The 25,887-nt window shown below is 42.0% G+C and overlaps 1 protein-coding gene across 10 annotated transcripts in view; it reads right to left on the bottom strand.

Annotated features, from left to right (window-relative positions):
* The window catches only part of sox5 (SRY-box transcription factor 5), a 284,308-nt gene that overhangs the window by 81,396 nt on the left and 177,025 nt on the right, over positions 1–25,887 (bottom strand). For 6 of the 10 annotated variants that reach the window (XM_063500340.1, XM_063500341.1, XM_063500342.1 and 3 more), the window contains exons 1-2: positions 13,787–14,023; positions 3,097–3,292 (exon numbers count right to left, since the gene is read on the bottom strand). In XM_063500340.1, coding sequence (XP_063356410.1) covers positions 3,097–3,292; positions 13,787–13,863 — 273 coding nt within the window. In that variant the 5' untranslated portion in view covers positions 13,864–14,023. Of the gene's footprint in view, positions 1–3,096; positions 3,293–12,090; positions 12,193–13,786; positions 14,024–25,887 lie in introns of those variants that run through there. The other 4 variants (XM_063500346.1, XM_063500347.1, XM_063500344.1 and 1 more) reach the window with 3 other exon arrangements.

Here is a 25,887-nt window from a genome sequence, read left to right as displayed (position 1 = left end):
GAGACCCTCCCCCCCACCTCTTTGTAAATCTCCCCTATTTCTCCTCACTCTCCAGCCACTCTTCACTGACAGTCAGCGCTGAAGGGATTGGCACTGTTAAACACCCCCTCTGAATCCCCCTTAAAAAAAAAGAAGAAAAACTTAACACACATCTTACAACATGCCAAGCAGGCAGTCGGATAAGCCCCCATTCCACCCCCTGCCAGACACACACACACGCGCGCAGAGGCTTGCACTTAATAATCCACATCAATTATTATTAATAACACTTTCCACATACACACACGTCAACAGCCTCCCTTCTGGTGTCCATTAATGAATAAGAAAGCAGCTGTGTGTCATTTTGTCGTGAATATTTAAGGTTTTTGTCAGTCTCTCTTCATGATCACCTAAAGTGGTCAGCCATGAGGCCTAAAATATTCATGAGCATAATGTTTGTTTGGATAGTGTAAATCTAAATGAAGTGGGAATAATCTCAACTACAGCAGATAACCCAGTATGAAGATCTGCATCTCTGCACACCTGTGTGTGTGTGTGTGTGTGTGTGTGTGTGTGTGTGTGTGTGTGTGAGTGCGTGCGTGCGTGTGCGTGCGTGTCTTTATGTATTCCCCTGCAATCCCAGGACTTTGGTTTGCAGTCCACAACTACCACACATACAGAGTCCACAGTAGGAGGGGCTTACTGGCTAATCAGCAAGCTAATTACAGAATTAGCTTTTAATTACAGTCGCTAACCACCGTTTCATTGTTTTATAGCGCGTGGGTATTTATGGTCAGTATGGGGGAAAGGTCGACAGGTGTTATCAGAGCACTGGTATGACAAGGTGTGTATCAAGGTGAAGGGCCAGGAGAAGTTTACTTTAGTTTTTTTTTTTTTTTGGCGTTTGTTAGGTAGCATGCGTTAAAAAATGCACAAGTTGCCTTGTGCCACATTTAGCTACTAGCTAACATGGATTCCCTGGCAGCTAAAGTAGTTATAGGTACATAACGAATCTACTAGTGGAATAACATAAACAATATTGTGTTAATAACCTAAACACTCTTATCTCAAAAAAACACATGTAGCAAAACCTTACACGCATCCTACATTAAATAATTTGATCATCATTATATAAAAATAATACAAAAGTCAGGGAGGAAAAGATTAAAAGTGTTGCATCAATACTGTTTGTGTCAACATATCACAGCAAGTTTAAAAAATAAATAAAAGTCTGATACTCACAAACTAACTAGCAAAAATACAGCTCAATATTCAATTTGAATTACGCAACTTTACATATACGCACACTGACACACAGACACCTTTACAAATACAGCGCCATACATTTAGCACCACCAAGCAGCCTCACACTTCCTCCCCAAGAAAATGACTCACTCAAATGGCTCACATTTTAGCAGTCACGCAACTGTGCATCAAATGAGCTCAAGGCAACGGCTGGTGGCGCACACATAAAAGCGGAAAAAAAGGGAAAAAAAACCTCTCTCTCTCACACACACGCGCACACACACACACACACACACACACACACACACACACACACATACACACGTGCACCCAAATTTTAGCCTTGAACCTAAAAATGTTCATATTTAAAAAGAAAAAGTCAGCTCCCAGAAAGAACCTGCTTTCTACTTACAAAGAAAGTCAATTTCTGTTTTTGTTTTTTTAGGGTTCTGTTTCTTTTCACGTCTACCGTCAGTCACCAAACAAATAACCTCGTTTTCTTTTATCGTTGTGGAGATACATGTACCTTTTCAGTGTTTGGCCGCCATAAGAAGAGTAAACAACATACCAAAGTTAAAGCAGACCCAAACTGTTAATGCATTCACTATGTGAAAAAAAGCTGTTTACTTGTCCAGAAATGACTGGAAATCCCATAAAAGCAAAACCATTCTAATTAGTTAAGAAATGCTTAATTCACGAAATTAAAATGACAAATACACAAGGTCGAGGAAGTTAATTTCCAGCTGAATACATCTGCAAAATGAAACATTTTGCAAGCAAAGATTGTAGATTTTTGTCATACAGGTACTAACTCCATTTTCAGCCCAGGCTGTCTTAAAGACAGAAAACTGCTATGCTTTCAATAATCGCTTAATTCGAGAGGTTGAAACTACCGTGACCACAATCTGATCTGAGGTCTGAGCCTTGGGGTTACTTTCCACCCCAAGCCTCTCAAACGCACACAGGTAGACAGCCTTATAGGAAGGAATTGGAAGGGCAGAAAGCCAATGGAGATAGAGAGATGAAGCCCAAGCCAATGACCAAGCCTGCAGTCTGTAAAGCTGAAGGTCTACACTGGTAACTTACACACTTTTCTATGCCAAGTGGTTGGTTGTGGTTAAAAAAAATGTTTTCTTTTTTGTGGCCTATGACAATGCAGTTCCACAGTCACACAAATGTTAGCATCACTAAAGGTAGAGTCATAATTTTTTTTTTAAACAACTAATCATAACAGCCTGGACACTGACATCATGAGGTCTGTTATGCCAACAGTGAAATGGCAGTTCCAAGTACCGTTAATGGATACTGCACTTCTTTGGGCTCCAGCTATAGTCTTAAGCACATGAGAGAGCAAACATACAGAGATTCCTTCATGTATTGGTGAGAATCACATGATTAGCTAATATGGCTAAGTACCATTCTGATGCAGTTTACTGATGACACCAATTCACAGGTGTCGTGAAACATCACTGATCCCACCAACGATGTCACCTCTGTGGCCTCTTAATGCTGTCTCTAGTTCTAAATAAAATAGTTCATAAATAAGGCTTTAAAAACAAATATTCAACAGCTGGCTGGTCATAATCAGGCAGCTGACTCTGGCATTCCACGACCTTTGCTGATCTTAAACATATTTGTGAATGTAGGGTCTGCATTATATCTATATATCTATATATCGTTCATAAAAAGTTTTCTTGCAGTTTCTCCACGAAGACTTTTGACTTTTCTGATGAGTTCAGACACAAAAGTTCCTCCAAATGTCTCTACAACTGTTTCACCTGCAACCCCAAATCAGCTACTGTCACCCACAGGTGGGTACCTCGAGCGTGAGAAACAATGAGTGAGACTGATTTGAAAACCATGATTATTTACCATGTTGGGCGGGCTGTCCAAGTTGCGGTTGGGGGGCGAGCGAGGGGACACCTTGTTGCAGTAGGAGGCCAGGGGGAGGTGGATGACACCGCCCAGTCCCTCACTCTCCTCATCCTCCACTCGCTGTCTGCTGGTTGCCATGGTTACCTCTCCATCTGTCCCCCCATATGGAGAGGCTGGTCGCTTGGAAGACATCCTGGAAAATAAATAGGAGATAGAAAGACAAGAGAGAGAAGGAAAAACAGGAGGAAGAATGAGCAACACTCAAAAGATGATATAATAGGCTGACAACTCCACTTATATGTTGGTAGCAATGAAAAGTGTGGAGGCTCCAAACTAGTTCTCAGAAACTCCTGGATAGTTCAAACTTTTAAGTGTTTACCCCTCGGCTATCTGTCTGCCTTCCGGTAGACATTCATCTGATCAACCTGCAACATTTCTCCATCTTACGTTTTCTGGGGAAACCCTTGCCCTCATAAAGACAACAACGGGGCATCTCCTCACATCGCCTTTAGCGAGCTTCTTGGCAGACATTCAAACGCACTCTCGGGTCTTATAGTATGTTTACCATCGGGGCCATTCACCGGGGCCGTTACTGCAAAAGGAGCGCGCTTGGACTGGCATTGTGGAGGAAATGACCATGTCCTGACAATGGGCTTTCAGAGAGAAAAACAGATTGTGAAAGAGAGAGAGAGAGAGAGAGTGTGTGAGACAGAGAGTGAGAGCAGTATGTACAGTGACAATAATGTGTGTTTATGAAAACCTCTGGACAATAGAGTCACAGGAAGGAAAAAAGGTAGCAGCACGGCAGCCCCCGCTGTTTGCATTTGTTACTCTGCCTTTGTTCCCTTGAAAAGAAGCAAAGGATATAAAGCCACATCTATTAGGTGAACTCTGTCTCTCACAAGGTAAATTTGCCTCCCTGTACTTCAGCTGAATAGGGATGCAGTGACTATGCGGCAATAATAGAATTTAATGTGGTTCTCAGCATCGCCTGAGTGCTTTCAGATGCACTTGTCAGCCTTGAAGCCACTGCGACTATGACCCTGGGTAATAGGCTGCTAACGCTCAGTCGCACAGAGGCAACACATGACAGCGATGGAAGGATGGAGGGATTGTGAAAACTTTAGCGCAGGGTTGATCCTGATGAAATAAGCAACAGGCGTCTGACTTTCAAACTCTGCTAATTTGTTCCTTATTTTGATTTAACAAGCTGGTTTTTTCCACTCATCCGCACACTCTCTTTATCCGGCATCCATATCGTGCCTGCCTGTGATTTCCTCTGTTTTCCTCTTCAGCCTTTCTCCCTCAAATTCTTCCCCTCTCTCCCCTGCCTGTCTCTGGTAAACTGATTACACTCTCAACTCTATTGGATTTCCTCTGGACTGTACATCTGGCATTTTTCCTAGGAGCAGCCCTGCCGCTAATTCATTGCTTATTTACCTTATGACAGTGGAAAGGCAAACAATATTGAGTGCAGCTCACTGGAGGCGATGAGGAAAGCGCCACGCTAGGACACGCAACATGCGGCTTTATCACATCGAAGGAAGGTTACGGTCAAAATCAAATAAACTCCACTGAAGTATAAGGATTAAAGAAAAAAAAGAAAGAAAAAGAAACGATAAAGATAAAGAAAGGAAACCGAAAAACCCCTGCACCATAGTGACCTAATTTAATTACATTTAATTGCTTTTGGAGGATGCTTGCAATATTCATAGATATACATAATCTAATAATTTAAACTGATTTACAAATTGGAATTTGTATTCTCTGTTTTCGTACTGAGTGTATTTTCTATACAGGATCTCTTTTTTTCTTTTTCTTTTTTTAAATGTAAAACCCCAGGTTTTCAGGATCACAGAACTTTCCTTCCATGCGTTTTTGAGTTTCAATGGGCTCTGCAGAGCTGTTTAACGCTGCACCGGACTATTTCATCCACTTAGAAGGGACCCTTCATTTGAAGTTAAATCAGAAAATTGCTAAATCACCACTACAGATATATATATATATATCTTTTACTACTAAATCAGAAAGTTCTGTACAGCTACAATTGTTTCTTTTCAGTGACTTTCTCGCAGCTTTAATCAAGGTTAGACTGGATGAAGCATGTTCTAGTAGTTACAATAATGTTGACGGTGGCTAAGTGCTTTCATGAAGGACGGCGTATAAAGTACAGGCAACCAAACACACAGAGACAGTTGTCGAAATCAACTGGCTGGTGTATCTGCAGCTGATTTCTTTATCGGTTTCTCCTGGACGCTCTCTCTTGCTCAGCAAAAACTAAGGCCATAAATGACAGCTGAAGAATGTGTATTGTTTCGAAATAAAACTGCACAATGCGAGCACTAAAGCAAATTGATATTAAAACGGACTTGAGATAACATTTATGATGCATGTTGGAATGACTGTGGGGAAAGCTATATCTGTGCGTGTGCGCGTGTGCCACCGCGCTCTATAATGCGAGCGGCAGGCCCAGCTGTACAAACCACACACACACACACACACACACACACACACACAGAGAGAGAGAGAGCAGAGCAGAACACTGCAGGTCTGTCTTCATCACCGCCTGTTTACTTTACCTCCTTTCACTCTTTCACACTAAGGCCTTTTGTTTCAGACACACACACACCTCCCCTTGTATCCTGTGCACACCTCTACTCCAGCCATAACACACACACACACACACACACACACACACACACACACACACACACACACACACACACACACACACCTGTGATCAGTTTTGAGAGCTCTTGCCTCGCTAATGTTACACTTTGGCTCTGTTACAGAGACATCTTTGAAAGCATGGGAGGATTTTAATTTGGTTTTTACAACGTTGTTATCCATCATTTAACCACAGTAGCCACAGAAACATATCTAGATATATGGGCAATCCATAGACAAGGACAGTTACACATTAACACAGAAGGCAACACAGGTATCCAAAAGCTCTAAGGGGCAGGGAGAGCGACTTCAATCTCTGGATTTCCTTCTCTCCTCTTCTCATTTGCCCACTCCTCTCCCGCAACTCTGCTACTACTTCCTCAGAGGTGGGTGTCTATGAATGGGGAGGCCATTCGCAGCTCCTCTCCGGCTATAAAGTCCCTTTTTCCCCCCGTCTGTTCGTCTTTGAAGTCAAATTACTATACAATTGGGCACAGCGGGTGTGCAGGTTTCGCTGGCTACTTCATTTAAAAGTTTGGCAGGGCTGTCATGCTGGTGGTAGACCTAAAGGAACCTGTCTAAACAGCGAGGATTTAAAGAGATAAAGTGATGAATTTCCGGGCTGTCTTAGGTAATAATTAAGGGAAATTAGCATAATTTTGTTTTTAAAAAAACAAAACAAAAGAACACCAAGGAACATCTTCTCTGTTAAACACACGAGACACATGTATGTTTCTTTAACATTTCAAATGAGATGACGACCCTTTTTTGCCGTATTTATAAATTCAAGCAAAAAGAATTTTAAAAAGTCATCTTTTTGTCCCCCCCCTCCATCCAAACTCTCATTTCTTTTACAGAAAAAACACATACACACAACACCACACAGTGAGAGTGCTAAGCTGAGATTAGAGTGCCACTTCCCTTTGGCTTTTTGATGATTAGTGGCTCCTCAACTAAGTCCCTCATATCACATATGTCCACCGCAGCTAAGTCACTAATCGGACAGCGACGGACGTCCATTAACAGGCCGAATAATCGCCATCAGTGGTGATTAACTGTCTCCTGGCCATCGCTTACTGTAATCAACACGTCCATTTCACGTTGGCACGTCAGCGGCGGCAAGCTTACGCAAGCGTGTTTAAATACAGGCAGCGAGCTTATGAACACGCGATCGATGTTGCTCTCACACGCAAAACATCCCCCAGAAATGCATCCAGACACATTTCAAATGAATTAAGCAAAGTGGGGACAAAGATTTGTTTAAGCTTTGAGGGAGAGCGAGGGAAAGACAAAAGCAGCCATCACAGAAATGTCACAGACTATCGCACACACACACACACACCCGGCTCTTTCACTCTGTGTGTCTGGCTGCTAACATAATCATGGTGCTAACTGCTCTTGTTAACTCCTCTACTCAGAACAAGCTTTCAGGGAGCGTGGGAGCCTCCTCTGGAGAATTCCACAGTAAAGTGTGCGTCTGTGCTTCGGCATATGCACGCATGAGTGTGCGTGTGCGTGTTCGCACCCTCGCTTTAAATTACAACCCATTATTTCAGCCACCACACAGTCGGTTGGATCTATCGTCTGCAGTAAAAATAAGCGCAGAGGCTAATTCCAAAGGGCTGTCAGGAGCCAACGTGACATTTGTGTTTTCGTTATTCCTCCCCCCCACTACCACCACATGCACCACCACCTTAAGAGCGCTAAGAACTGCCTGCCTGTCACTCAGGTGTGGGGTCTATTTGCGTGGAAATGTGAGCTATCTTTGAAATTGTTCTCTGAGGGGATGGAAGGGCATATCAAAATAGTTGAGCGGAATGTGCCTTTTAGATAAGGCGCCCAGAGCGTTTTGCCTCCGAGGAGCAGACCGCAACATTTACGTATGACACCTCAGGCAGGAATTTCAACAAATGTTTTCCCCTTGTGTCATGCTATCGCTCATTTTATTGCCATCTTTTTCTTTTTGTTTATCCTCCTCTTTTTCCTTCTTCACTTCCCAGCTTTCAAAACAATTTCTCCATCTCCTTCTACCTCCGTTTCTCCGTCACACGCTGTTGAACTTATTTGAACACTGCTTGTCCTCCTGCTCTTTCCCTCTCCCCGTCTTTTCTCCCTCTCCCTCCCCCGGTGTTGTCTTACTCACTGTTCCCTCTTTACACAATCAGCTGTTTGTAAGAATGTCGCTCCATCGCTCCCCTCTCTCTCCCTCTCCCTCCTTCTTTCCCTTCTTCTCCGAGCAGACTCTTAAGGATATTGCCTAATATCTATTTATAGACTGTCCTTTCGAACAGTGGGATGAGTGGGGCAGCAACAGAGAGGAAAAGCTGAGATGGAGGCGTAAAGATTAGGAAGGAGGTGGTCAGCGATATTCCCTTTTACTTTGGTGCTGCTTTGTTATATTTAAATATTCTTGACAAGTACAAGATTTCGTTTTAGACTCTGAGAGAACTTCGGACCAATAAGCCCTCAAACATCAGCGACTTGTAGACAAAATACCAATTTTATAGGGAGACATTCTGATGAAGTGTGAAAATAAAGTTTAAAAAATATCCCGATTGTACGAATTTCACTAGAACTGCCGTAAAACGCTGAACTTTCCGTAATCGTTTTCTCTGTTTAAATAAACAGCGCATAACGGGAAGAAAATGTGAACACAGCTCCTGCCTGTATATGCTCATACACTCACAGAGACACACCCTTACACACACACGTATACACAAAGGCGCAAACACACACTCAGCCTCACAAACACAAAGCATCCTCTGTGAGGTGCCCTAAATCGGCGCCCGGCAGCTCAAACTGTGTTTCCTGTCCAGCTTAACCACAAAAGGCAATAACACACAACTCTAATGTCACCACTGTTAATCACACACACACGCTGGAGAAAAAAAGTCATGCGTGTAGTGTGTGTGTGTGTGTGTGTGTGTGTGTATAGAGAGAGAGAGAGAAAATGAGAGAGCAAAGGGGGTGAGCGTAAAAAGACGTGGGCTAACTCATGTGGCCTCTGGGACTACCTCTCTCTCTCTCCCTTCCTTATTCTGTCTCGCTCGCCCATTCATCCACCCAAAGCTTTAGTCACCAGAGGGGAATCGCTCCACATACTTACAGTTTTATTTTTCTCCCTCTTTAAAACTTTTATTTATGTCCTTACACGGAGTCACTGCATGATCGTCACTGCCGTTTTAGTGACAGAGAAAAGATAAAGCAAAATGGGAGAAATAAGGAAAGCCATCTACGCAACGGAAGGCCGTGGGAAAATCTCAAGTGCTGCCATTGAAAAAGGAAGACGAGAGGCAGAACTGGGGGAGAAGTGGGGAGTGAGGGGATGCAGACGGCGAGAGGAGAAAAAGTGCATCCGGTGGACGGCGGCCCCGCTCCCCTGGTGTTTTGCGAGGGGGAGACGATGCATAATGTTTATTGAGCGACGGACAGTGTTTTTCCATTGTTGTGCCAGGGCCACTATTTGTGCTGCATTTGTTAAGCAATCCATAAAGGAGTCACAACATTTGTCTCACTGTCAGCTACTTGGCCTGCCCCTGTAAACCCACACACACACACACACACACACATACACACACACAGAGATAAACACACACAAAATGCAAGCTCATTCTAAATGACAACACACAAATACGAGCGCACACAGAGTCCCAGCTGGCCTCTTTCTTTCGTCCCCGCACTTTGAAACTCTCCCACCTCGGCCCAAATGGTCTCCTCCTTTTTCCTCCAACCCCCCACCCCTTCCCTACCCCATCTCTCTCTCTCTCCCCCTCGCTACCTCACTACCTGGAAAAACAGAGGTTTCATTGTAGCGCTCTGGGAGGGAGCTCCAAGCTCCTGAAACTGTCTCCTATTGAAGATTCGAAGGATGGAGAGTGTGTAAATGTGAACGGCAGAGAGCGACAGCAAAAGCAACATAGTGGGATTAGCACAACACAAGCAGCCTGGATTGATGGATGGCTAAAGAAATGGGGAAAAAGAAGGAGAAGAGAAAAAGCGAATATACAGTGCATGCACACTGCTAAGCTTTCTGGCTCTGCTGACAACAGAATCCCACCACCTGACCTTTGACTCCAACCCTATGACCTCATGTCATATGACTACACTCTAGTTAGCCTGGAGGGAACACCTCTGTCAGTCTCTCTTGCTTTTTTCGCACGCACTTTTTTTCTTCCCCTAAATCGCTTCTCATCATTCTCACTTTCTTTCATCCCCTCCTCCCCCATCCATAAACACAACAACAAAAACAAATGTGGCCTAATATTTCCCTGTCTCTGCTGGCTGTTGGCGAGGGTCAGCTGAGCACACCAGGGTGGGAGGTCGCGGTGGGAGAGAGAGTTGGAGGGGTGAAGGGTTGGGTAGGAGTGTGCTGAGAAAGGGGAGGAAGTGGGGAGGAGGGGTGGGGAGAGGCTTTGGCATTCTCCTCTGGTATTTTTCTGTCTGTCGTTCTTTCTTTCCCTTTCTTTCTTCTTTTTTTTTTTTTTTTTTTTTTAAACCCCCCTTCTCGTTCCATGGATGGAGACACGGTTATCAAGCCTCTCTGGGGACAGACAATATGGTCCAGACAATGGCCTCCAGTCCAAGGTGGTGTTGGGGGGGGGGGGGGGGGGGGGGGCACAGAGAGAGAGAGACAGAGAGAGAGAGGCCAGGACAGGGCCACAGGGGAAGAGAAGGGCAGAATGGCGCATTAGTTTTCAGAGCACGGACACTCTACTCAATTACTCTACTCTCTCTTCTTCAGACACACATTCTCCTTTTCCTCCAACACACACACACACACACACACACACACACACACACACACACACACACACACCACTTTAATCTCACCCCTTTTAAATGAAGTACAGCAACACTTGCACTGCAAGCAGCACTGCTCACTCAAATTGGAAACAAGTTGTTATCGGCCAGCCACAAGAACTTGGTCTTTAAAAACTGTCCGGTCCTCTATAATTACAAAACGAAAGCCAATAAATATTCTAATAAACAGAAATAAACAGCAGCGGAAGACTCGATTCTGATTTACTTGTAGTTGCAGTTTTCACAATAAAATGCCGTTCTAGTGTCTACAAAAAAATAAAATAAAAAAATCACAAAAGTTTGAAAAGTGTGAAAATCGATCCTACAATGGGAGAATTACTGCTGACTGACCGAAACAGCTGATTAATATGAACAATTCATCCCATTTCAGGTGTTTATCTGAGAGGGTAGTTAACAATTAGAGGTGCCTGTGCTCGAGTAGAGGGCATAATTAAATGTGCCTCTGCCACTGAAGATAAATTAAAGTGACAAATACTGAAACTGTTGAAACGTGTCGAGGAAACCGAGTAAAGTCCTTCCGGCTGCTAATGCCGCTCTAGCTGCTGAGTGCAACGCAACTACTATCACTCCGTATCTGAGTGTGTCCTGCTTAAACTGTTCAAAGTGTTGACACGTCCACTGTTGTCTGTCTCTACCCCCTTCGTCTCCACTCACACACACAAGACGAAGGGGACAAATGGAGGGGTGTGAAAATCCACCACTGCTTTAACACCACATTGACAGGGACCTCTTCCTCTCTCTCCTCTCGTCCTCTTCCTTCACCCCATCACCCCCACCCGCCCTTACCCTCTTCATCTCTGGCACTCTCACTTTTCTGTAAACCTGCTTCTTTTTCTTTGTGGGTGAGGAATGTGTCAGTTTGACCACATCATTTCTTTTCCTTCATCTCTCCGTCCACCAGCAGCGGCATCAGCGGCTCCTTCAAATGTCTGTTTTTCTCTCTTCTTCTTCTTCTTCTTTTTTTTTTTAACCCCCCTCTCATGATTTGGTTGCTTTGGCTTTCTCTGTTTCTTCCAATGTGTATATTTCTGTTCTGTTTGTGCAAACAGATGAGGCCGTTCTAGCGAAGGCAGTCTGTTTCCACTATTTTCAGTTTCACATTGGAAATTCTGACACACAGCAGAGCGCTCAGAGAAGCAAAAAAAAGAGAAAAAGTGATTGAAATCACAAAAAAGCAGAATGCAAAATTAGAACATGAAATAATGTAAATTGCAAAATTATGAGTCTTTGTCAAAGCAACAAGAAAAGACAAAAATGAGATGAAAATTTTTGCATTGTTAAGTGAACGAAACAAAAATATGACTTCTCACTTGCAAAAAAAAAAATCATACATTTACATAGAACTCTTTCAAACTCTTCCCCAACTGCTATTTTTAATAAAAAGTTAATTTTAGCAAACTGCATGATTTTCAAAGAAGAAAAGAGGAATTAGAGAAGAGGAAGTTTGATGGGAAGATGAAGAAGAAGAAGAAGCGCGGGTGAAGGAGGCGAGCGGGCACTTACAGAGACACAGGAACCGAGAGCATCTCAACCACCGAGGCTGGAGCGCACACACACTCTGGCAGCTCGCGCACTCCGCTCGCCGAGAGACAAGCGCTCGACGCACACACTCGAAACGCACCGCTCAATGGAAGGTTCACCTCGCTCGCCCGCTCATATGAAAATACACACACTCTCACACGCACTCACACACGCACACAAACACATGCAGCACGGCCACAGTGATGGAGTGCATTACTGGAAAGCAAGACTTTTAAGCGCTCTCCTCCTAAGTCATTGTAATCCCTGCATTTATCTCCATACATTCTGCTTTTCTGTGTAATCCTTTAAATTTTTAATTCCTCATAGCTGTTGTCATCTTTTTTTTTCTCCCCTCTCTCCTCTAACCACTTTGCCGGATTGAACGGTTTATTAAAAACACTTTTTTTTGCCACATCTAAATGTGTTTTTAATTCAAGGGGGGGACCCCCGCCCGACACACACACAACCCACCCGCCGACCTCAGTTTATCTCTGAACAAAAGATTAGTTTCATCAGGGCATTAAAAAAACAAACAAACAAAAAAAAACAGAGTGCTACTATAATGCAATAAAAGTCAAGCAGGCAAAGGGAGACAGGAGTGTGTATGTGTGTTGGTATTAAATCGTAGGGTATTATAACATAATCTGTCTCTCGCAGCATTAGCATCAAACAACCATTATTCCACAGGCAAAAGCCACTTGTGTTGACAGTGTTGGAAAAGGGCAAGGTTAGAGGGTTGACACCTCTAAATGAAGCAGGCCTGCACAAACAACATTGAAATTAACATTAGCATAAGGTAAGGGGGGAAAAATAGAAAAACAACACCACTGCCATGGAGACTGACAATAGGATTACTAAGGGTTTGCATGAATTTGGATTAAGTGAAAAATAAATCTCAAATAAACAGAACTTTAAAAAAGGGAAGCGGGGCAGAGTGCAAACACTTCAAATACAGGATGGCATATTTCTATATTTTGGCCGATTATTTTTAAACAATTTAGTGTTTGAAAAAGAAGAAATGTTGAGTTTATTTCTGACTTGCTCAGATCAACTTCATATATATTAGGCTGGTTTAGGTTTACAGGAGGAGTTCCGAGTGGACGCACGAGTAGAAGTTGAGGTGAGTGAGTGGTGCAGATGAAATGATGAGAGGAACGGCGCACACGTTCTGACTTTAACACACACACACACACACACACACACACACACACACCTCTGAGTTTACTTTTTCTCTCTTACAGACACACCAAGGTTTTGAATGAACAGAACTTTAGTCAGTAAACACAAAGGAGGGGGAAAGAAAGAGCCCTTTCTCTCACTGTTGTTACGAACGCGTACACATATATTGCTTGATATGTTTCCTTTGCATATACCAGAAGCATAGCAGTCAATCATCAAGTCTTCCCCCCCCCTTACCGTCTCCCACTGTCACACACACAAACACAGAGACGCACACACACTCTTCCAGACTCAAACTCAGCGGACTCGCTGAGACAGCTGCTCAACACACACACGCGCACGGAGTCCGAGTCTTCTCTTCACACACAGCAACTTTCTGCTTTATACCCCTATCCTCCCTGCCTGCATCCCGCTCCGTCCTCACCCTCTGTCATCTGTATGTGAACGTGTGTATGTGTGTGTTTGTGTGCGTGTGTGTGAGAGAGAAAGCGTCACGTACCTGTTACACTCCTGAGGTAGCTCAGGCTCAGTGAGCATGCTGGAGTAAGGGTCCGTCTCTCTCGACAACAACAACATAAAACAGTCCCACAATGCTCAGATGAACAAGGTTAGTCTCCCAAAAACAAGACGGGATAGAAGTGATCCTTCAACCTCACACACACTGCTGATTCTCTCTCTCTCTCTCTCCCTCTGTGTGTTCCTCTCTCTCTCTCTACTCACACACTTTCAGCCTCACACCCTCCCTCTCTCTCTTTCGCTCTGCCTCCGTCCCTCCTCTTCTCCCTCCCTCGCTGTAAGCTGTGAGATCTATGCTCTGCTCTTAAAGGGCCAGCAGCACAGTCTCTTTCTCTTTCGCTCAGTGCGTGACTGTGTGTGTTGGGGTTTGTGAGCGTGTGTGTGTGTGTGTGTGTGTGTGTGTGTGTGTGTGTGTGTGTGTGTATGCAAAGGGGAGGGGCTGTTTGACCAGAGGGCTCATCTATCTCTCAGCGTAAATGCACAGCAGTGCTGCCCCCTTCCACAAGTCCATCTCTCTCTTGCCCTCTCTCTCTCCCTCTCTCTCTCACACACACACACACACACACACACACACACACACACACACACACACACACACACACACACACACAGTGTTCAAACACTCAGTTACAGATCATGTAGACACACTTCAGACTGATAGGACCACTACAAGCCCTCATACACTTTATTATGCAATAAGCAGGGAATTAATGACATGACACCTAACAGAACAAACTACACGCCTCGTCTGAATGTGATGCTAGCTGTTTTTTTGGGTTTTTTTCAGGTTTAAATTGCACTACTGGGAACTTATATAGTCTTTTGCCACACACAGAAAATCCTGAGTATTAACTGCATTCAACAGGGAATCATTTTCAACTCTTCTGGAAAACCACCGCAAACAAAAATTCACTTAACTTACCTTAATTAATCACTTTTACTGCATTGCTGCAACCTTTTTGTTGGGTTTGTTTTACGTTAATATTAAAAGCTACACAAGAGTTCTACAGAAAGAAGTTGGTCCAAGTTTGACAAATGAGTCTAACTCAGTTTGGGCCATTAAACACTTCTACACACTTCTAATGCTCTTACTGAATGCATACATTCTGCTTTCATATTATCCCTACTCCAATGCTGTGGACTCATCCGTGCTTAATTGGTTATCTTGTCTTGTCCCAGCCTCTTTCACTGTCCCTTTTGTTCCACCGTGTTAGGACAGTGAAGCTGTTTTGTGCTCAACTTTGATTCACATCACGCTTTTGACATGATTGGCCATGCTAACAGAGTAAAGTAAGAGAACAGTGGATGTGAAATAAACCTTGAAACGAGATTAATACGAGGTACCCCAACGTTTAAGTGTCTGAATTATTTCAGAGTACTGATTTCCCTACACTACAGGTCAAAAAGCAAAATTAAATGGCATTAATATTACTGCTGTGTCCTCTACCAGTCTTACTTTTCACCACACCTGCATTCGTACTTGAGCACTATGCCATCTCTTAAGTTGTTGTGCATCCTTTGATATGCATTTAAAAGCTAAATTTTGTCATCTGGGCCAAGCATGATGCATACAACTCACATCCATCACCCAATCCAACAATTTTGCACAGTCCAAAGCACATTTTTCAAACCAAGCATACTTTTGTAATGAGTCAAGTTTCTTTTAAAAGAGATGTATATCTTCCAGTAGCCTACTTTAATCACCCATCTCTTTGTTTGTACCATCTTGACCTTTCCATGTATTACTGTGCTAACATTTGTTGCTATTAACATCAACATAATGTTAGAATATTTCTTTGCCTTTAATTAATGTAGAACAATGTCAAGGATATGCACTGCAGGTATTGACGAATGACTTCTATCGTCCAGCCAATCAGAGTGCGCCTGTCTTCATGGCCATAATATAACAAATAAAAACCTTAAGTGACTTTAATTTCCTTTCATTTTCCTTTTTCTTTGATACAGACATTTCATTCTGCCACAGAGAACAGTCTCGTTACAAGAAGACAGCTGAACACTTCCAAAAGAACATATGCCGACGCTCACATGCATGAATGAATGCATGCACACACGCGCACAGTTTCAAAAATCACACAATGCACATATGCAACTCGACTGAAACCTTCACCAATCAACTAAAACCATTATGTCCTTAGGTGTGCGTACAACACGAATGCCTGTGTGTATGTGTGCATCAGTGGTGCATGCTGCTTGCAGCCCTTAGTGCTGTCAGTCACTATTAAGGGTGTGTGGTCTGCGTGTCACACACACGGCCAATCCAGCTATTGTTCTGCGGAGCACAGAGAAAAGCAGAGCTGACAGACTGCCACTTCTGTGATACTTTAACACACACAGATACACACATACACACTCAGACACAGAGAGGCACACACAGAGGAAGGAGAGAAAGCAAGCCCTGTCACTGTACCTACTGTAGACAAGCAGACACCTGTACGTACACACACACACACAACATGCATACACTGCTGTTAATATAGTGAGAGTACATTAAGATGTAGTGATGAAATCAAAAGCTCATTTTTGACTTGAAACAGCTGGAAACACCCTTTCACAACATCCATTTGGTAGCTCTTTTAAAAGCAATATTCCTAAGCAGTTTGACTTCAGCCAGTTGGTGTGGAAGTAGATCTAATTTTAAGTTTTCATTTTTAGTCTCTGTACTTTTAGTATTTTCTGTCCATGAACATATATAGAAAAGTCAAGCCTGAGACTGCATTACTACATAAAAAAGAGAAGTAGTTCAAGGTCAGTGGAGTCCTCTTACCTTTTCCAGGATCAAAAATTAACTTTCAGTCCCTAGAACTGTTACAAATGTAAAAACTGGACATATACAACTACATTTTTTTTCAATCTTATTGCTGAAATGTTTCCAGCAAGAGTTCTAAAGAACAGGTAACAAGGTAACATGTTAATGGGAAAGAGTGTCATTACCAGTTGGGACAGAGAGGGTTGGAGCCATTTGCCATCTGCGAGTCTGTCTGCCTGTGTGTGCCTGTGTGTGTGTGTTTGTGTTATAAAAGCAAAATGTGGTCTGGGGAACACCTACTGCAGCAGGAAGTACCACAAAGGCAGTACTGAGTATTGTGTTTATTTGCCTGTCTGTCTGTGAACAGATTTTGTCAACAGATTTTACAGGTGTGTAGTTCAGATTAAAATAAAGGCTGACTTCAGGGATGGTTGCAGTTTGACCTATGACATCAGAGTAAAGACAGCTGGAAATAAGGGGACAAGAGTTTCTTACCTCATCTTTATAATATTTACTCAGTTCAGTATCATTTCACGTTCTTTATTTCCTGTTATTGCGATACTTCACTAAATTGTATCCTTACGCTTTGGCAATTTGTTTTTATAAGCTGACATGCCAATAAAACACCTCTAAATTGATCTGAATATTACAAAAAAAATTGGTGGGGACGTGGAGCATAAACACAGGAAGACCCACTAAATTCGGGTGAGGATCCAGATAAATAAAACTGTGAGACAGGGGGTTGCGAATGACCTTTGAGTGTACCCTTCAATGTTTTCTAAAACATTATGCTTAAGATCTTTCTTGTGAATTATGTTCTCATTACTAACTCTATATTTCTATTGTTGGACTATTATTAATATTCTGTATTGGTTCAGTCCCGCACTTCAATTTATGTCTGAAACAAGCTCGATTCTCCCATCCTTGAAGGCAGCTTCTGTTTGATTGGCTGTCCATCAGAAACAGCAGGTTTGAAAAGCAGGTGGGCTTCTGTGGTTACAGCTAAATCCCCAAAAATAAAATGCCCATATTAGGGTCATCCGCAATTTCTTTGGTTCTGGTTTTGACTTCTTCTCCTTCCATATCTGCACTAACATGGCGTTAATATCTGTGGCGGCACCTATTGCAGCGGCTACCTGCGAGTAAAGGGAGCAATACACTTGTTGCACATTGGTTTGTAGCTGATGATTAGCCACAGGCAGATGTTTTAGGGAGCGGTTACATAGTAGCCCTCTAATGCATTTATCACCCTGTCATGTGTCTATCAATGATATCTTCCACACTCGTTTATAGTCCCTTCAATTGCTGACATCGAGGACAAGAAAGAAGGAAACTTCTAGTTATTTCTCCCATTTTGGAAAAGTCAGTAAATGTTCCTGGCTCCCTAAGGTCTTAAGTCACCACATTACTGTGAATCGCCTCTCTTTAAGATTTTAGCTCATACTACTCTCGCACATTATTATTTCATTTATTTTATAAATACACTGCTACTTCTGGGTTTTCTGTAAATTAATGCAAACAAGTTAAAAAGAACCCATCAGTATTTAGTTTACTTTATGTATATATAGTATGCCAGTAAATGTTATGAGATAGTTTTATCCAAACACAAAGCTAGAGAGAAAAAGTCATGCGGAAATTAATGTTTTATACAAAAAGTTTGAGCTAGCAACTCAACACAGATGTCAGATATTAGCTTCTTTGGATTATCAACAACATTGGGTATAATAGGCAAAATTTCAGCCAACGGCAGTGGTGTTATATAAACTAGAGCGTTTTATAGCATCTGAAACAATACAAAGTCGACCTTAATTGACCTATCAAAAATTTAACAGATACCGCCGATGGACGGTAATGTCTTTACGAGCTGTAGATGACAGAAACACCGTGACTTTATAATTAGATAACTGTTTAACAGCAACAGGTTGCTTTGAGTATTATGGGAAATCGGCCTGCACTGAGATGATCCCATGCCAATTTTAATTGTAGGATAAAATCTCTGTTTCTACACGCACTCATACAAAAGCACCGAGAACATTTTATTAGCAAAAGTACTGATGGCCACATTACATAACACTGTAATTCATGTAATTACATTTATTTTTACCTATGCAGAGACAAAGTACATATCTATGCCTTTGGCTTCCTGCAAGACAGCAATATGAACATTTCAACGTCAACAACAATCATGGCTTTAGTTTTCTATTTACCTAATTTAATTCATGGTCAAATAGAGAGAATACACTGGAAGGACTAAATCTAATCACATTCCCAACTAAATTGAGCCTCGATTGAAAACGGCATCTCTCCTTGACCCCGTGAACAGCTGCAAAACCAATGATAACCTCATTTGTGCATTACAGAAACTTAATTTCTCCATTATGCGTCTGAGTCGCCAGCAATTGGTCAACATAACGGAGCAGCGCTGACCTGGGCACACTCTTTAGCCTGCTCCCCGTCCCCGCTGGAGAAAACTGGGAGAATAAGGATAAAACTCATATTTGTTGTGTTTTCAATACATGTTTATGAGAATAACACTCACACAATAGCCATGGCCAACAGCAGCTATGAGAGTTCACTTGCCATGAACTTAGTTGAGATTAATTTTTGACTTGACAATGTATTATATAGTCGATAAGATGGTGCAGGGACAATGCAAATGCACAGCAATCAGCCAACCCGAGCGTCATGTATAAAAAGCCTTCTGTGGAATTTGCACAGGAAGCATTTGTGACAAAAAGAAACTTTTCCTCTTTTTATTTCAGGGACAACCACAAAACCAACTTTGTTTTTCTCTCTCCTGAAGTGTTATTTAGGTTGTTTTACTGGACGTTTCCCCAGTTGTGTAGATAGAAGTTTAGAAATATCTCTTTTCCCTTGGATATAAAGGAAGCAGCTGGCATTCCACTAATCTAAAAATCCACAAAATTTGTTCGAATCAGTTTCATCGACATCCGACATCTAAAAGAAGCATACAGCTAGCTAACATTACAGCTGACTCAAGCGGAACATCATTAATGTTTACACTGTGTCTCCAGTATGAGCCTTCCATCATAGATAGATGCAGACTGTGTTGTGCACAGTGATACAGTTGAAGGTAGTGTGGACAGAAAATGCTTGAAACTGCTAATGATACCTTTTTTTGAGTACCTTACAGGTATATAACCAACCGATACAAGCGGAAGCCTCTCCAATCAGTCTCACCTCTGTCTTGGACTGCAGCTGGAGAGCAGGATTAGGGGCACATGAACCTTCAGTTTCTCGACAGAGTTTCTGTCCAGCTCAGAACTGATGTCCAGGGCGTTACCACCTGCAGGCCATGATAATGGAGCTGGATTATTCAAGGATTTCACAGGCTAAGACAAAAGCGGCCTGTCCAGCAGGGCAGTCACAATTCATCAAATATACTTGAGGCATCACCAATGTACTTCAGCGGCCTGCCCAAGTAAAGTCTATGTGCAGGAAAGCCTACACGTCTAGAGCCAATATCACCAAAACTGCAACTCACACCAAAACAATCTAGAAGGCTAAATAAAGGACAGAGAAACTGTCCTCTAACACAGAGTGCTCTAGGAACAACCAGTCTCCCAATAACAAAGTACTGCCTGCAGTTAGTGTGTTGCAGAAGAATTCAATTAAACAAAAGTACCAGAGCTTATTGTTTTGGCTGATCACCTTGGCTGATTTAAAAAACAGGATTCTGAAGTAATTCCTAAGTTTCAAATGTTTGAGAAAAGTAGAAAGTGTCACAGAGCTGCTCTTTGAGGACAAAGCACACACAGAACCAAACACACCATCGCAGAGACAGGAAAAAAAAAATACCCAGGCGATACAGCAAACATCCACTGTGCTGCAGATACACACACGTATCACACACTCATTCACTACCAAAGGGGAAAAAACACAGAGAGGCTAACATGTACAAACAACACACACACACACAGTCCATTACAATGAAACCGTTGATGGGAGGCCCCCGTGTCGGGACCCTAACAGCTGTAGTGCATTAAGGGCCGACTATGTGCAAGGGCAGGGAGAGACCGGCAGTAAACAATCCCAAAGCCCGAAGATACACACACACAGTCGCACACATCAACCCCACATTTTCACAAACATTCATGCGCCATATTATGCAAATGCAGAGACACACACATCAGACACAATGTGGCAAATCAGTAGTTATGGACCTAAGAGGGCTTTTCGTGAAAGAGCAAGATCGCGTCTTGAAAATGACAGTTTGCATTTAAATCGGAGAGAAATGAGCGTGCTAAAGATTGTTGAATATTCCTGTGCTTTGTTGCTGTGAATCAAAGTTCTGGGGAAGAGCAGTCCAAAATTTTGCATTTTCCTTTTCTTTTTTTCTGTTGCAGCCATTCTTCATAAGACAGAAACGGTCAATAATTTGCTTTCAAAATGACTGCTTTATAGTGATTAATGATTATTGGGTCTAGGATCCTAAAAATAAGTTCAGTAGGCAGGTTTACACAATTTCCATGATAAACAAGAGTGCACCAGACTGTGTGTGTAGTTACACTTCAACAATTAAAGTTATCCTCTTTGATAGCATAACTATACCACAGTTGCTGTGCCCACATATTGTGAAAAGAGATAGTCGTTTTTTGACTTTGGAAACAACAGCTGACAAAATAATTTCAGCTCAAGTTCTGTTTACTCGTTTATCTTGGGGCCACTGACTGTACCACACTGTCTTAATAAGCAGGTGTAGTATGTTCAGTTGCCAGAGCACCTCCAGGACTTATGTTGACAAAAAAAAAAAAAGGTTGAGTTGGAAAGAACAGCCAACAAGTCTTCTAAATTAAAACAACCGTTTAGTTGCATTAAAGGACAACACAAGCATTCTATTCTTGCTCCCCCATCTGCAAGACAAAATCATTGGAGGCCAAGCTGCAAAGCTGTGTAAACACAAAAACTGTTTCTGCTTCTCTTATGCCTCTTCTTTCTTATCGTCTTCTGCCATTCCAATCTATAGCAACTCCTAGAAACATATAATTAAAAGTTTTCAAATTTGGCACCAGTTTTTTAATCAGAGTTAGGAACTTTGGCACCACTTGTTTTTTAACCATAAGCCCAATTTTCATAAGGTGGAACACGAGGAACTGTTTGCAATGAATTAATGACATTCATTTTAGTCATATTAGATTTTTTGAAAAACCTTAAAAACCCTAAAACTAGTGGTGAGGTGGCCTAACAGGGAGTGAAATCAGCAATGCGTTCGTCTATCACGCAAGCCTAGGCCTGCATTTTAAGAAGCACGCACTATATTAAAGCTTTGTCAACATGCTAACCTATCTGATGCTACCACCATACTGCAATTTATCAAAGGGTTTATGGGTAATCCTCAGACCGCACCTCACAAAATCCCTCATATAGAATTTAAATTTTCAAGACCCATTAGTTAATCTAATTTTACACTGAAGTAATGTAATATCAGTGATTATATTGACACCAAACCTGGGGAAAAATATAACATATTGTGTGTTTCTCTGTAATAATTCCACCAGACTTTGCTTTTATAACCCCAGTTGCTGCAGGGGGAGCTTTGTCACTTGAAGGTGACCAGATGACTTGAGGAAGCTGCTGAAAGAACCGATTCTGTACTTCTTCTTATGAAATCATCTCACCTCATGTTCCACTTCTGAACACTTACAGTTTGATTACCGACTCTTTTTTTCAAGGTCAAGAAGTAACTGCTAGCCTTAATGCTGAACTTTTGGCATTTGTCTAGTGACAAACTTATTTACACAGAAGTTGTGTTGTTGTATCACTCCATCTTACATAGCAGCTTGACCTATCCATACGTTGAGGTTTTGAAATTGCGTAAAATGAAGCGAAGCTAATTCTTTCAAGTTGCGCTGCCTTACTCACACCTCACGCACTCTCAGCCAATGCCGTGGCAACAACTAGTTCAAGTTTGTGAACTAGTTGAGAATCAGAATGGAGATGTTAGAGAAGAATGGCCAGAGAACTTCAAGCTGACAACAAGCCAACATTTACTTAAATAACCCCTTATTACAACCAAGATCTGCAGAAGAGCATCTCTGAAAGCAAAACGCATTGAACCTTGAAGTAGATGGGCTACAGCAGCAGAAGACCACACTGGGTGTCACTCCTGCCAGCTAAGAACAGGAAGCAAAGGATACAATTTGGGTTCACCTAAATTGAACACTGGAAAAACATTGCCTGGTCTGATAAGCCTCAATTTCTGCTTTGGTGTAAACATGAAAGCATGCCTTGTGTAAACGGTGGTTGTGGTGTAACGGTTTGGGGGATATTATCTTGGCACACTTTGGACCTCTTCGTACCAACTGAGCATTGTTTGAATACCACAGCCTACCTTGGTATATTGCCATTCTTTAAGACCAAATTCTGATGGCTGCTTCCAGTTGAATAATGCGCCATGCCACAAAGTTCAAATCATCTCACACTAGTTTCTTCTTGAATAAGACAGGGAGTTCACTGCAATCAAATGGCTTCCAGACTTACCAAATCTCAGTCCAATACAACACCACTGGGATGTAGTGAAACAGAACATTAATATAATGGATGTGCAACAAGTTTGCAGCAACTGTGTGATGCCATATGGACCAAAAACTCAGAGGAAACCTTTTTCAATCTGTGTCAAGAAGAATTAAGGTAGTTCTATTTGCAAAATGCATCGAACAAAAAGTCCAGTACTACTGAACATATCTGTCGAACCTGCTAGGGATGCATCTATGGAGGGATATTTAATTACTCAACATTTGCTGCTGATAAGGGATCAGTACAAACTGTTACAATGTTATCTACCAGTGGAATAACAAAGGACTAAAACATAGCTTATATTGTTCACCTTACATTTATAACACTAGCACTAGAATTAACGTATCAGTGACACAAAGACACAGCAGAAAGAAGAAGAAAAAACAGAAAATAGATCCAAAAATACCTGCAAAGTCTTATTGTTTCTCTGAAGGTCTACACAATTGACATTGTTGCATCAGATATTACGTTCTAGGTTACATCGTAGGACAGTCTTACACAAATATCAGATAACATTTCAGAATTGCGCATGAAGGCTCTCTCTCCACCTGTCTCTCAAAACTCTTCTCAGTCTCAGGGTGAGCTCATATATCAATACCTATGGCATCTTTTCTTCTCTCCCTCTCTCTCCTCTTTCTAGGGAGAGGAGGACAGAGGAGAGGCCAGTGTGGAGAGGCGCAAAACCGTGTGAAGTGGCTTTATCGTCGGGAGACACGTGCAGGCAGAAGACTCCGTCTGAAGGCTGAGTGGCAGGCGGCAGAAGCCATTAAGATAGAGCCGCTATCTCTTGCTGCCAGGGTCCTCTTAATACAGGCAGGGACTCGGGCCTCTGTCATCCACACATGCGCACACACACACAGAAGCACACCTTCACTCCTGATGTACTTTAACTGACACACAGCAAACATGGATGTAGACATGTGCGTGTTCATTTACACTTACAAGCAATTCTTTATCTGTGTGTCTATTTTACCATCCTGAACCCATCAATCGTCACATAGGGAGGAAAACTGAAGAGATAAATGGGCAGGTAGACGGGTGGAGACCAGAACACAGACAAACAAATTACTGTCTCTGCCTCTTTTACGACCAAAGTATAGTGGTGTCAGTAATGTGAGGTAAAGTGCACGCCACATTTACTGTTTTGAGACATCCATGTGTAACTCATAAGATGCCTCACCCTTACTGAACTCGTTTGCATCCACAATTTCTCTCCTTCTCCCATAGAAGTGGAGGCACTAGTGGAATGGACTCTAGAAGGTTGCAGACTTGTCCTGAAAACTTTTAACTGTACTTTACAATTAAATACTAAACTGCCAACATTCCTGCATGAAATAAATACTTGTTTGGTTGTTGTCAGAGCTGTAGAGTAAATACAGAAACCTGGAGATTCTTGTTCTCCTACAAAAACTCTTCACACACCTTGGATCTGGCTGAACCAAGGTGTGTGCACGACAGAGAACAGTCATGGTAAAAGTAAAGTAAATTCTAAGATTTCCGGATGTAATAAAAATGATCTGGTCCTTATGCACTTCATTGATTGATCCTCACCAAGTGTGAGCACCTCTATAAAAACAGAGGTTTTGGCAGTTGGGCAGTAGAAAACGACTAAACAAGTATGGCTTGTTGAGAAATCACCTTCCTGTTCCTTAGGTCTACTAAGGATCTGAAAATGCTAGAAGACTCTGAACAATATCCTTTAGATTTGGGCCACAATGCACAGCACCGTGTGCATACACATGCATATCAGCACAAAAACCTATCATCTGTCAAACACAGTGGTGGAGGGGTCATGATTTTGGCTTGTTTTGCAGCTACAGGAGCTACAGGAGCCGGGTACCTTGCAGTTGTGCAGTTATCCGTCAACTCGTCTGTGTACCAAAGTATTCTGGAGTCAAACGTGAGACCATCTGTCCATGTGATAAAGCTTGCCTAAAACTGGATCATGCAACAGGACGATGATCCCAAGCACAGCAGCAAATCTGCAGCAGAATGGCTGAAAATGAAAAGACTCGAGCTCTTACAATGGCCCAGTGAAAGTATATATAAATATAAATATCAAAACTGAGAATTTCAGTTTCAAATGACTTTTTCAAATGCATTAAATTGACCTAATTTTAAAATCTGGTAAGGATCACTTTTGATGTCCTGATATCTCAAAACGACAGAGGATGTACAGTAATATACATTAATTTTTTTTAATTTTTGTTTTTATCATGGCTTTATAATGAGGAGACATGGCACTGAAAAAAATCTGAAAAGAAATCTATGGAAAGAGTTTATTTTTAACATGACTTTATCTGCACTGGAAAGGTTTTACTCCCTCTGAAAAATAATGTGGACCATGAAGTCCAAGCCTCAAACCTACAGTACTTATAGTAATCTTTGGGATCTTTATAGAGAGCCTATTTTTGTAGCAGTCTAAGTGTTTTACTGCACTTACACATCTATTAAAATAATAGATACGAGCATAAGTAAAGGTGATATAAGTAGGGATCACTCTTATGTATCTGATGAGATCAAGTGAAATCTGATCGAACAACTATAACATCTGGCTATTTCCTGCCCTCCACATGTAAACAGAGGATAACATAAAACTAATGAAAGTCACATTTATGAAATTTATACAAAGTATTCAAGGTAATTGTAAATAGGTGGTTTAACTTTAGAGAGAGCCAGCCTAGCTCTTTTTATTTTATGTCAAACTATGTTGATGACTTTTTGCCTCTTAGTCCAAAAATATAAAAATTATATCAAGCTTCTCTTTTAAAAATCTGTAA

Source organism: Pelmatolapia mariae, linkage group LG17 (genome assembly GCF_036321145.2).
Source record: "Pelmatolapia mariae isolate MD_Pm_ZW linkage group LG17, Pm_UMD_F_2, whole genome shotgun sequence".
NCBI lineage: Eukaryota > Metazoa > Chordata > Actinopteri > Cichliformes > Cichlidae > Pelmatolapia > Pelmatolapia mariae.
The sequence above is the reverse complement of the archived record's forward strand: the minus strand, read 5'-3'. Positions and strand labels throughout refer to the sequence as shown.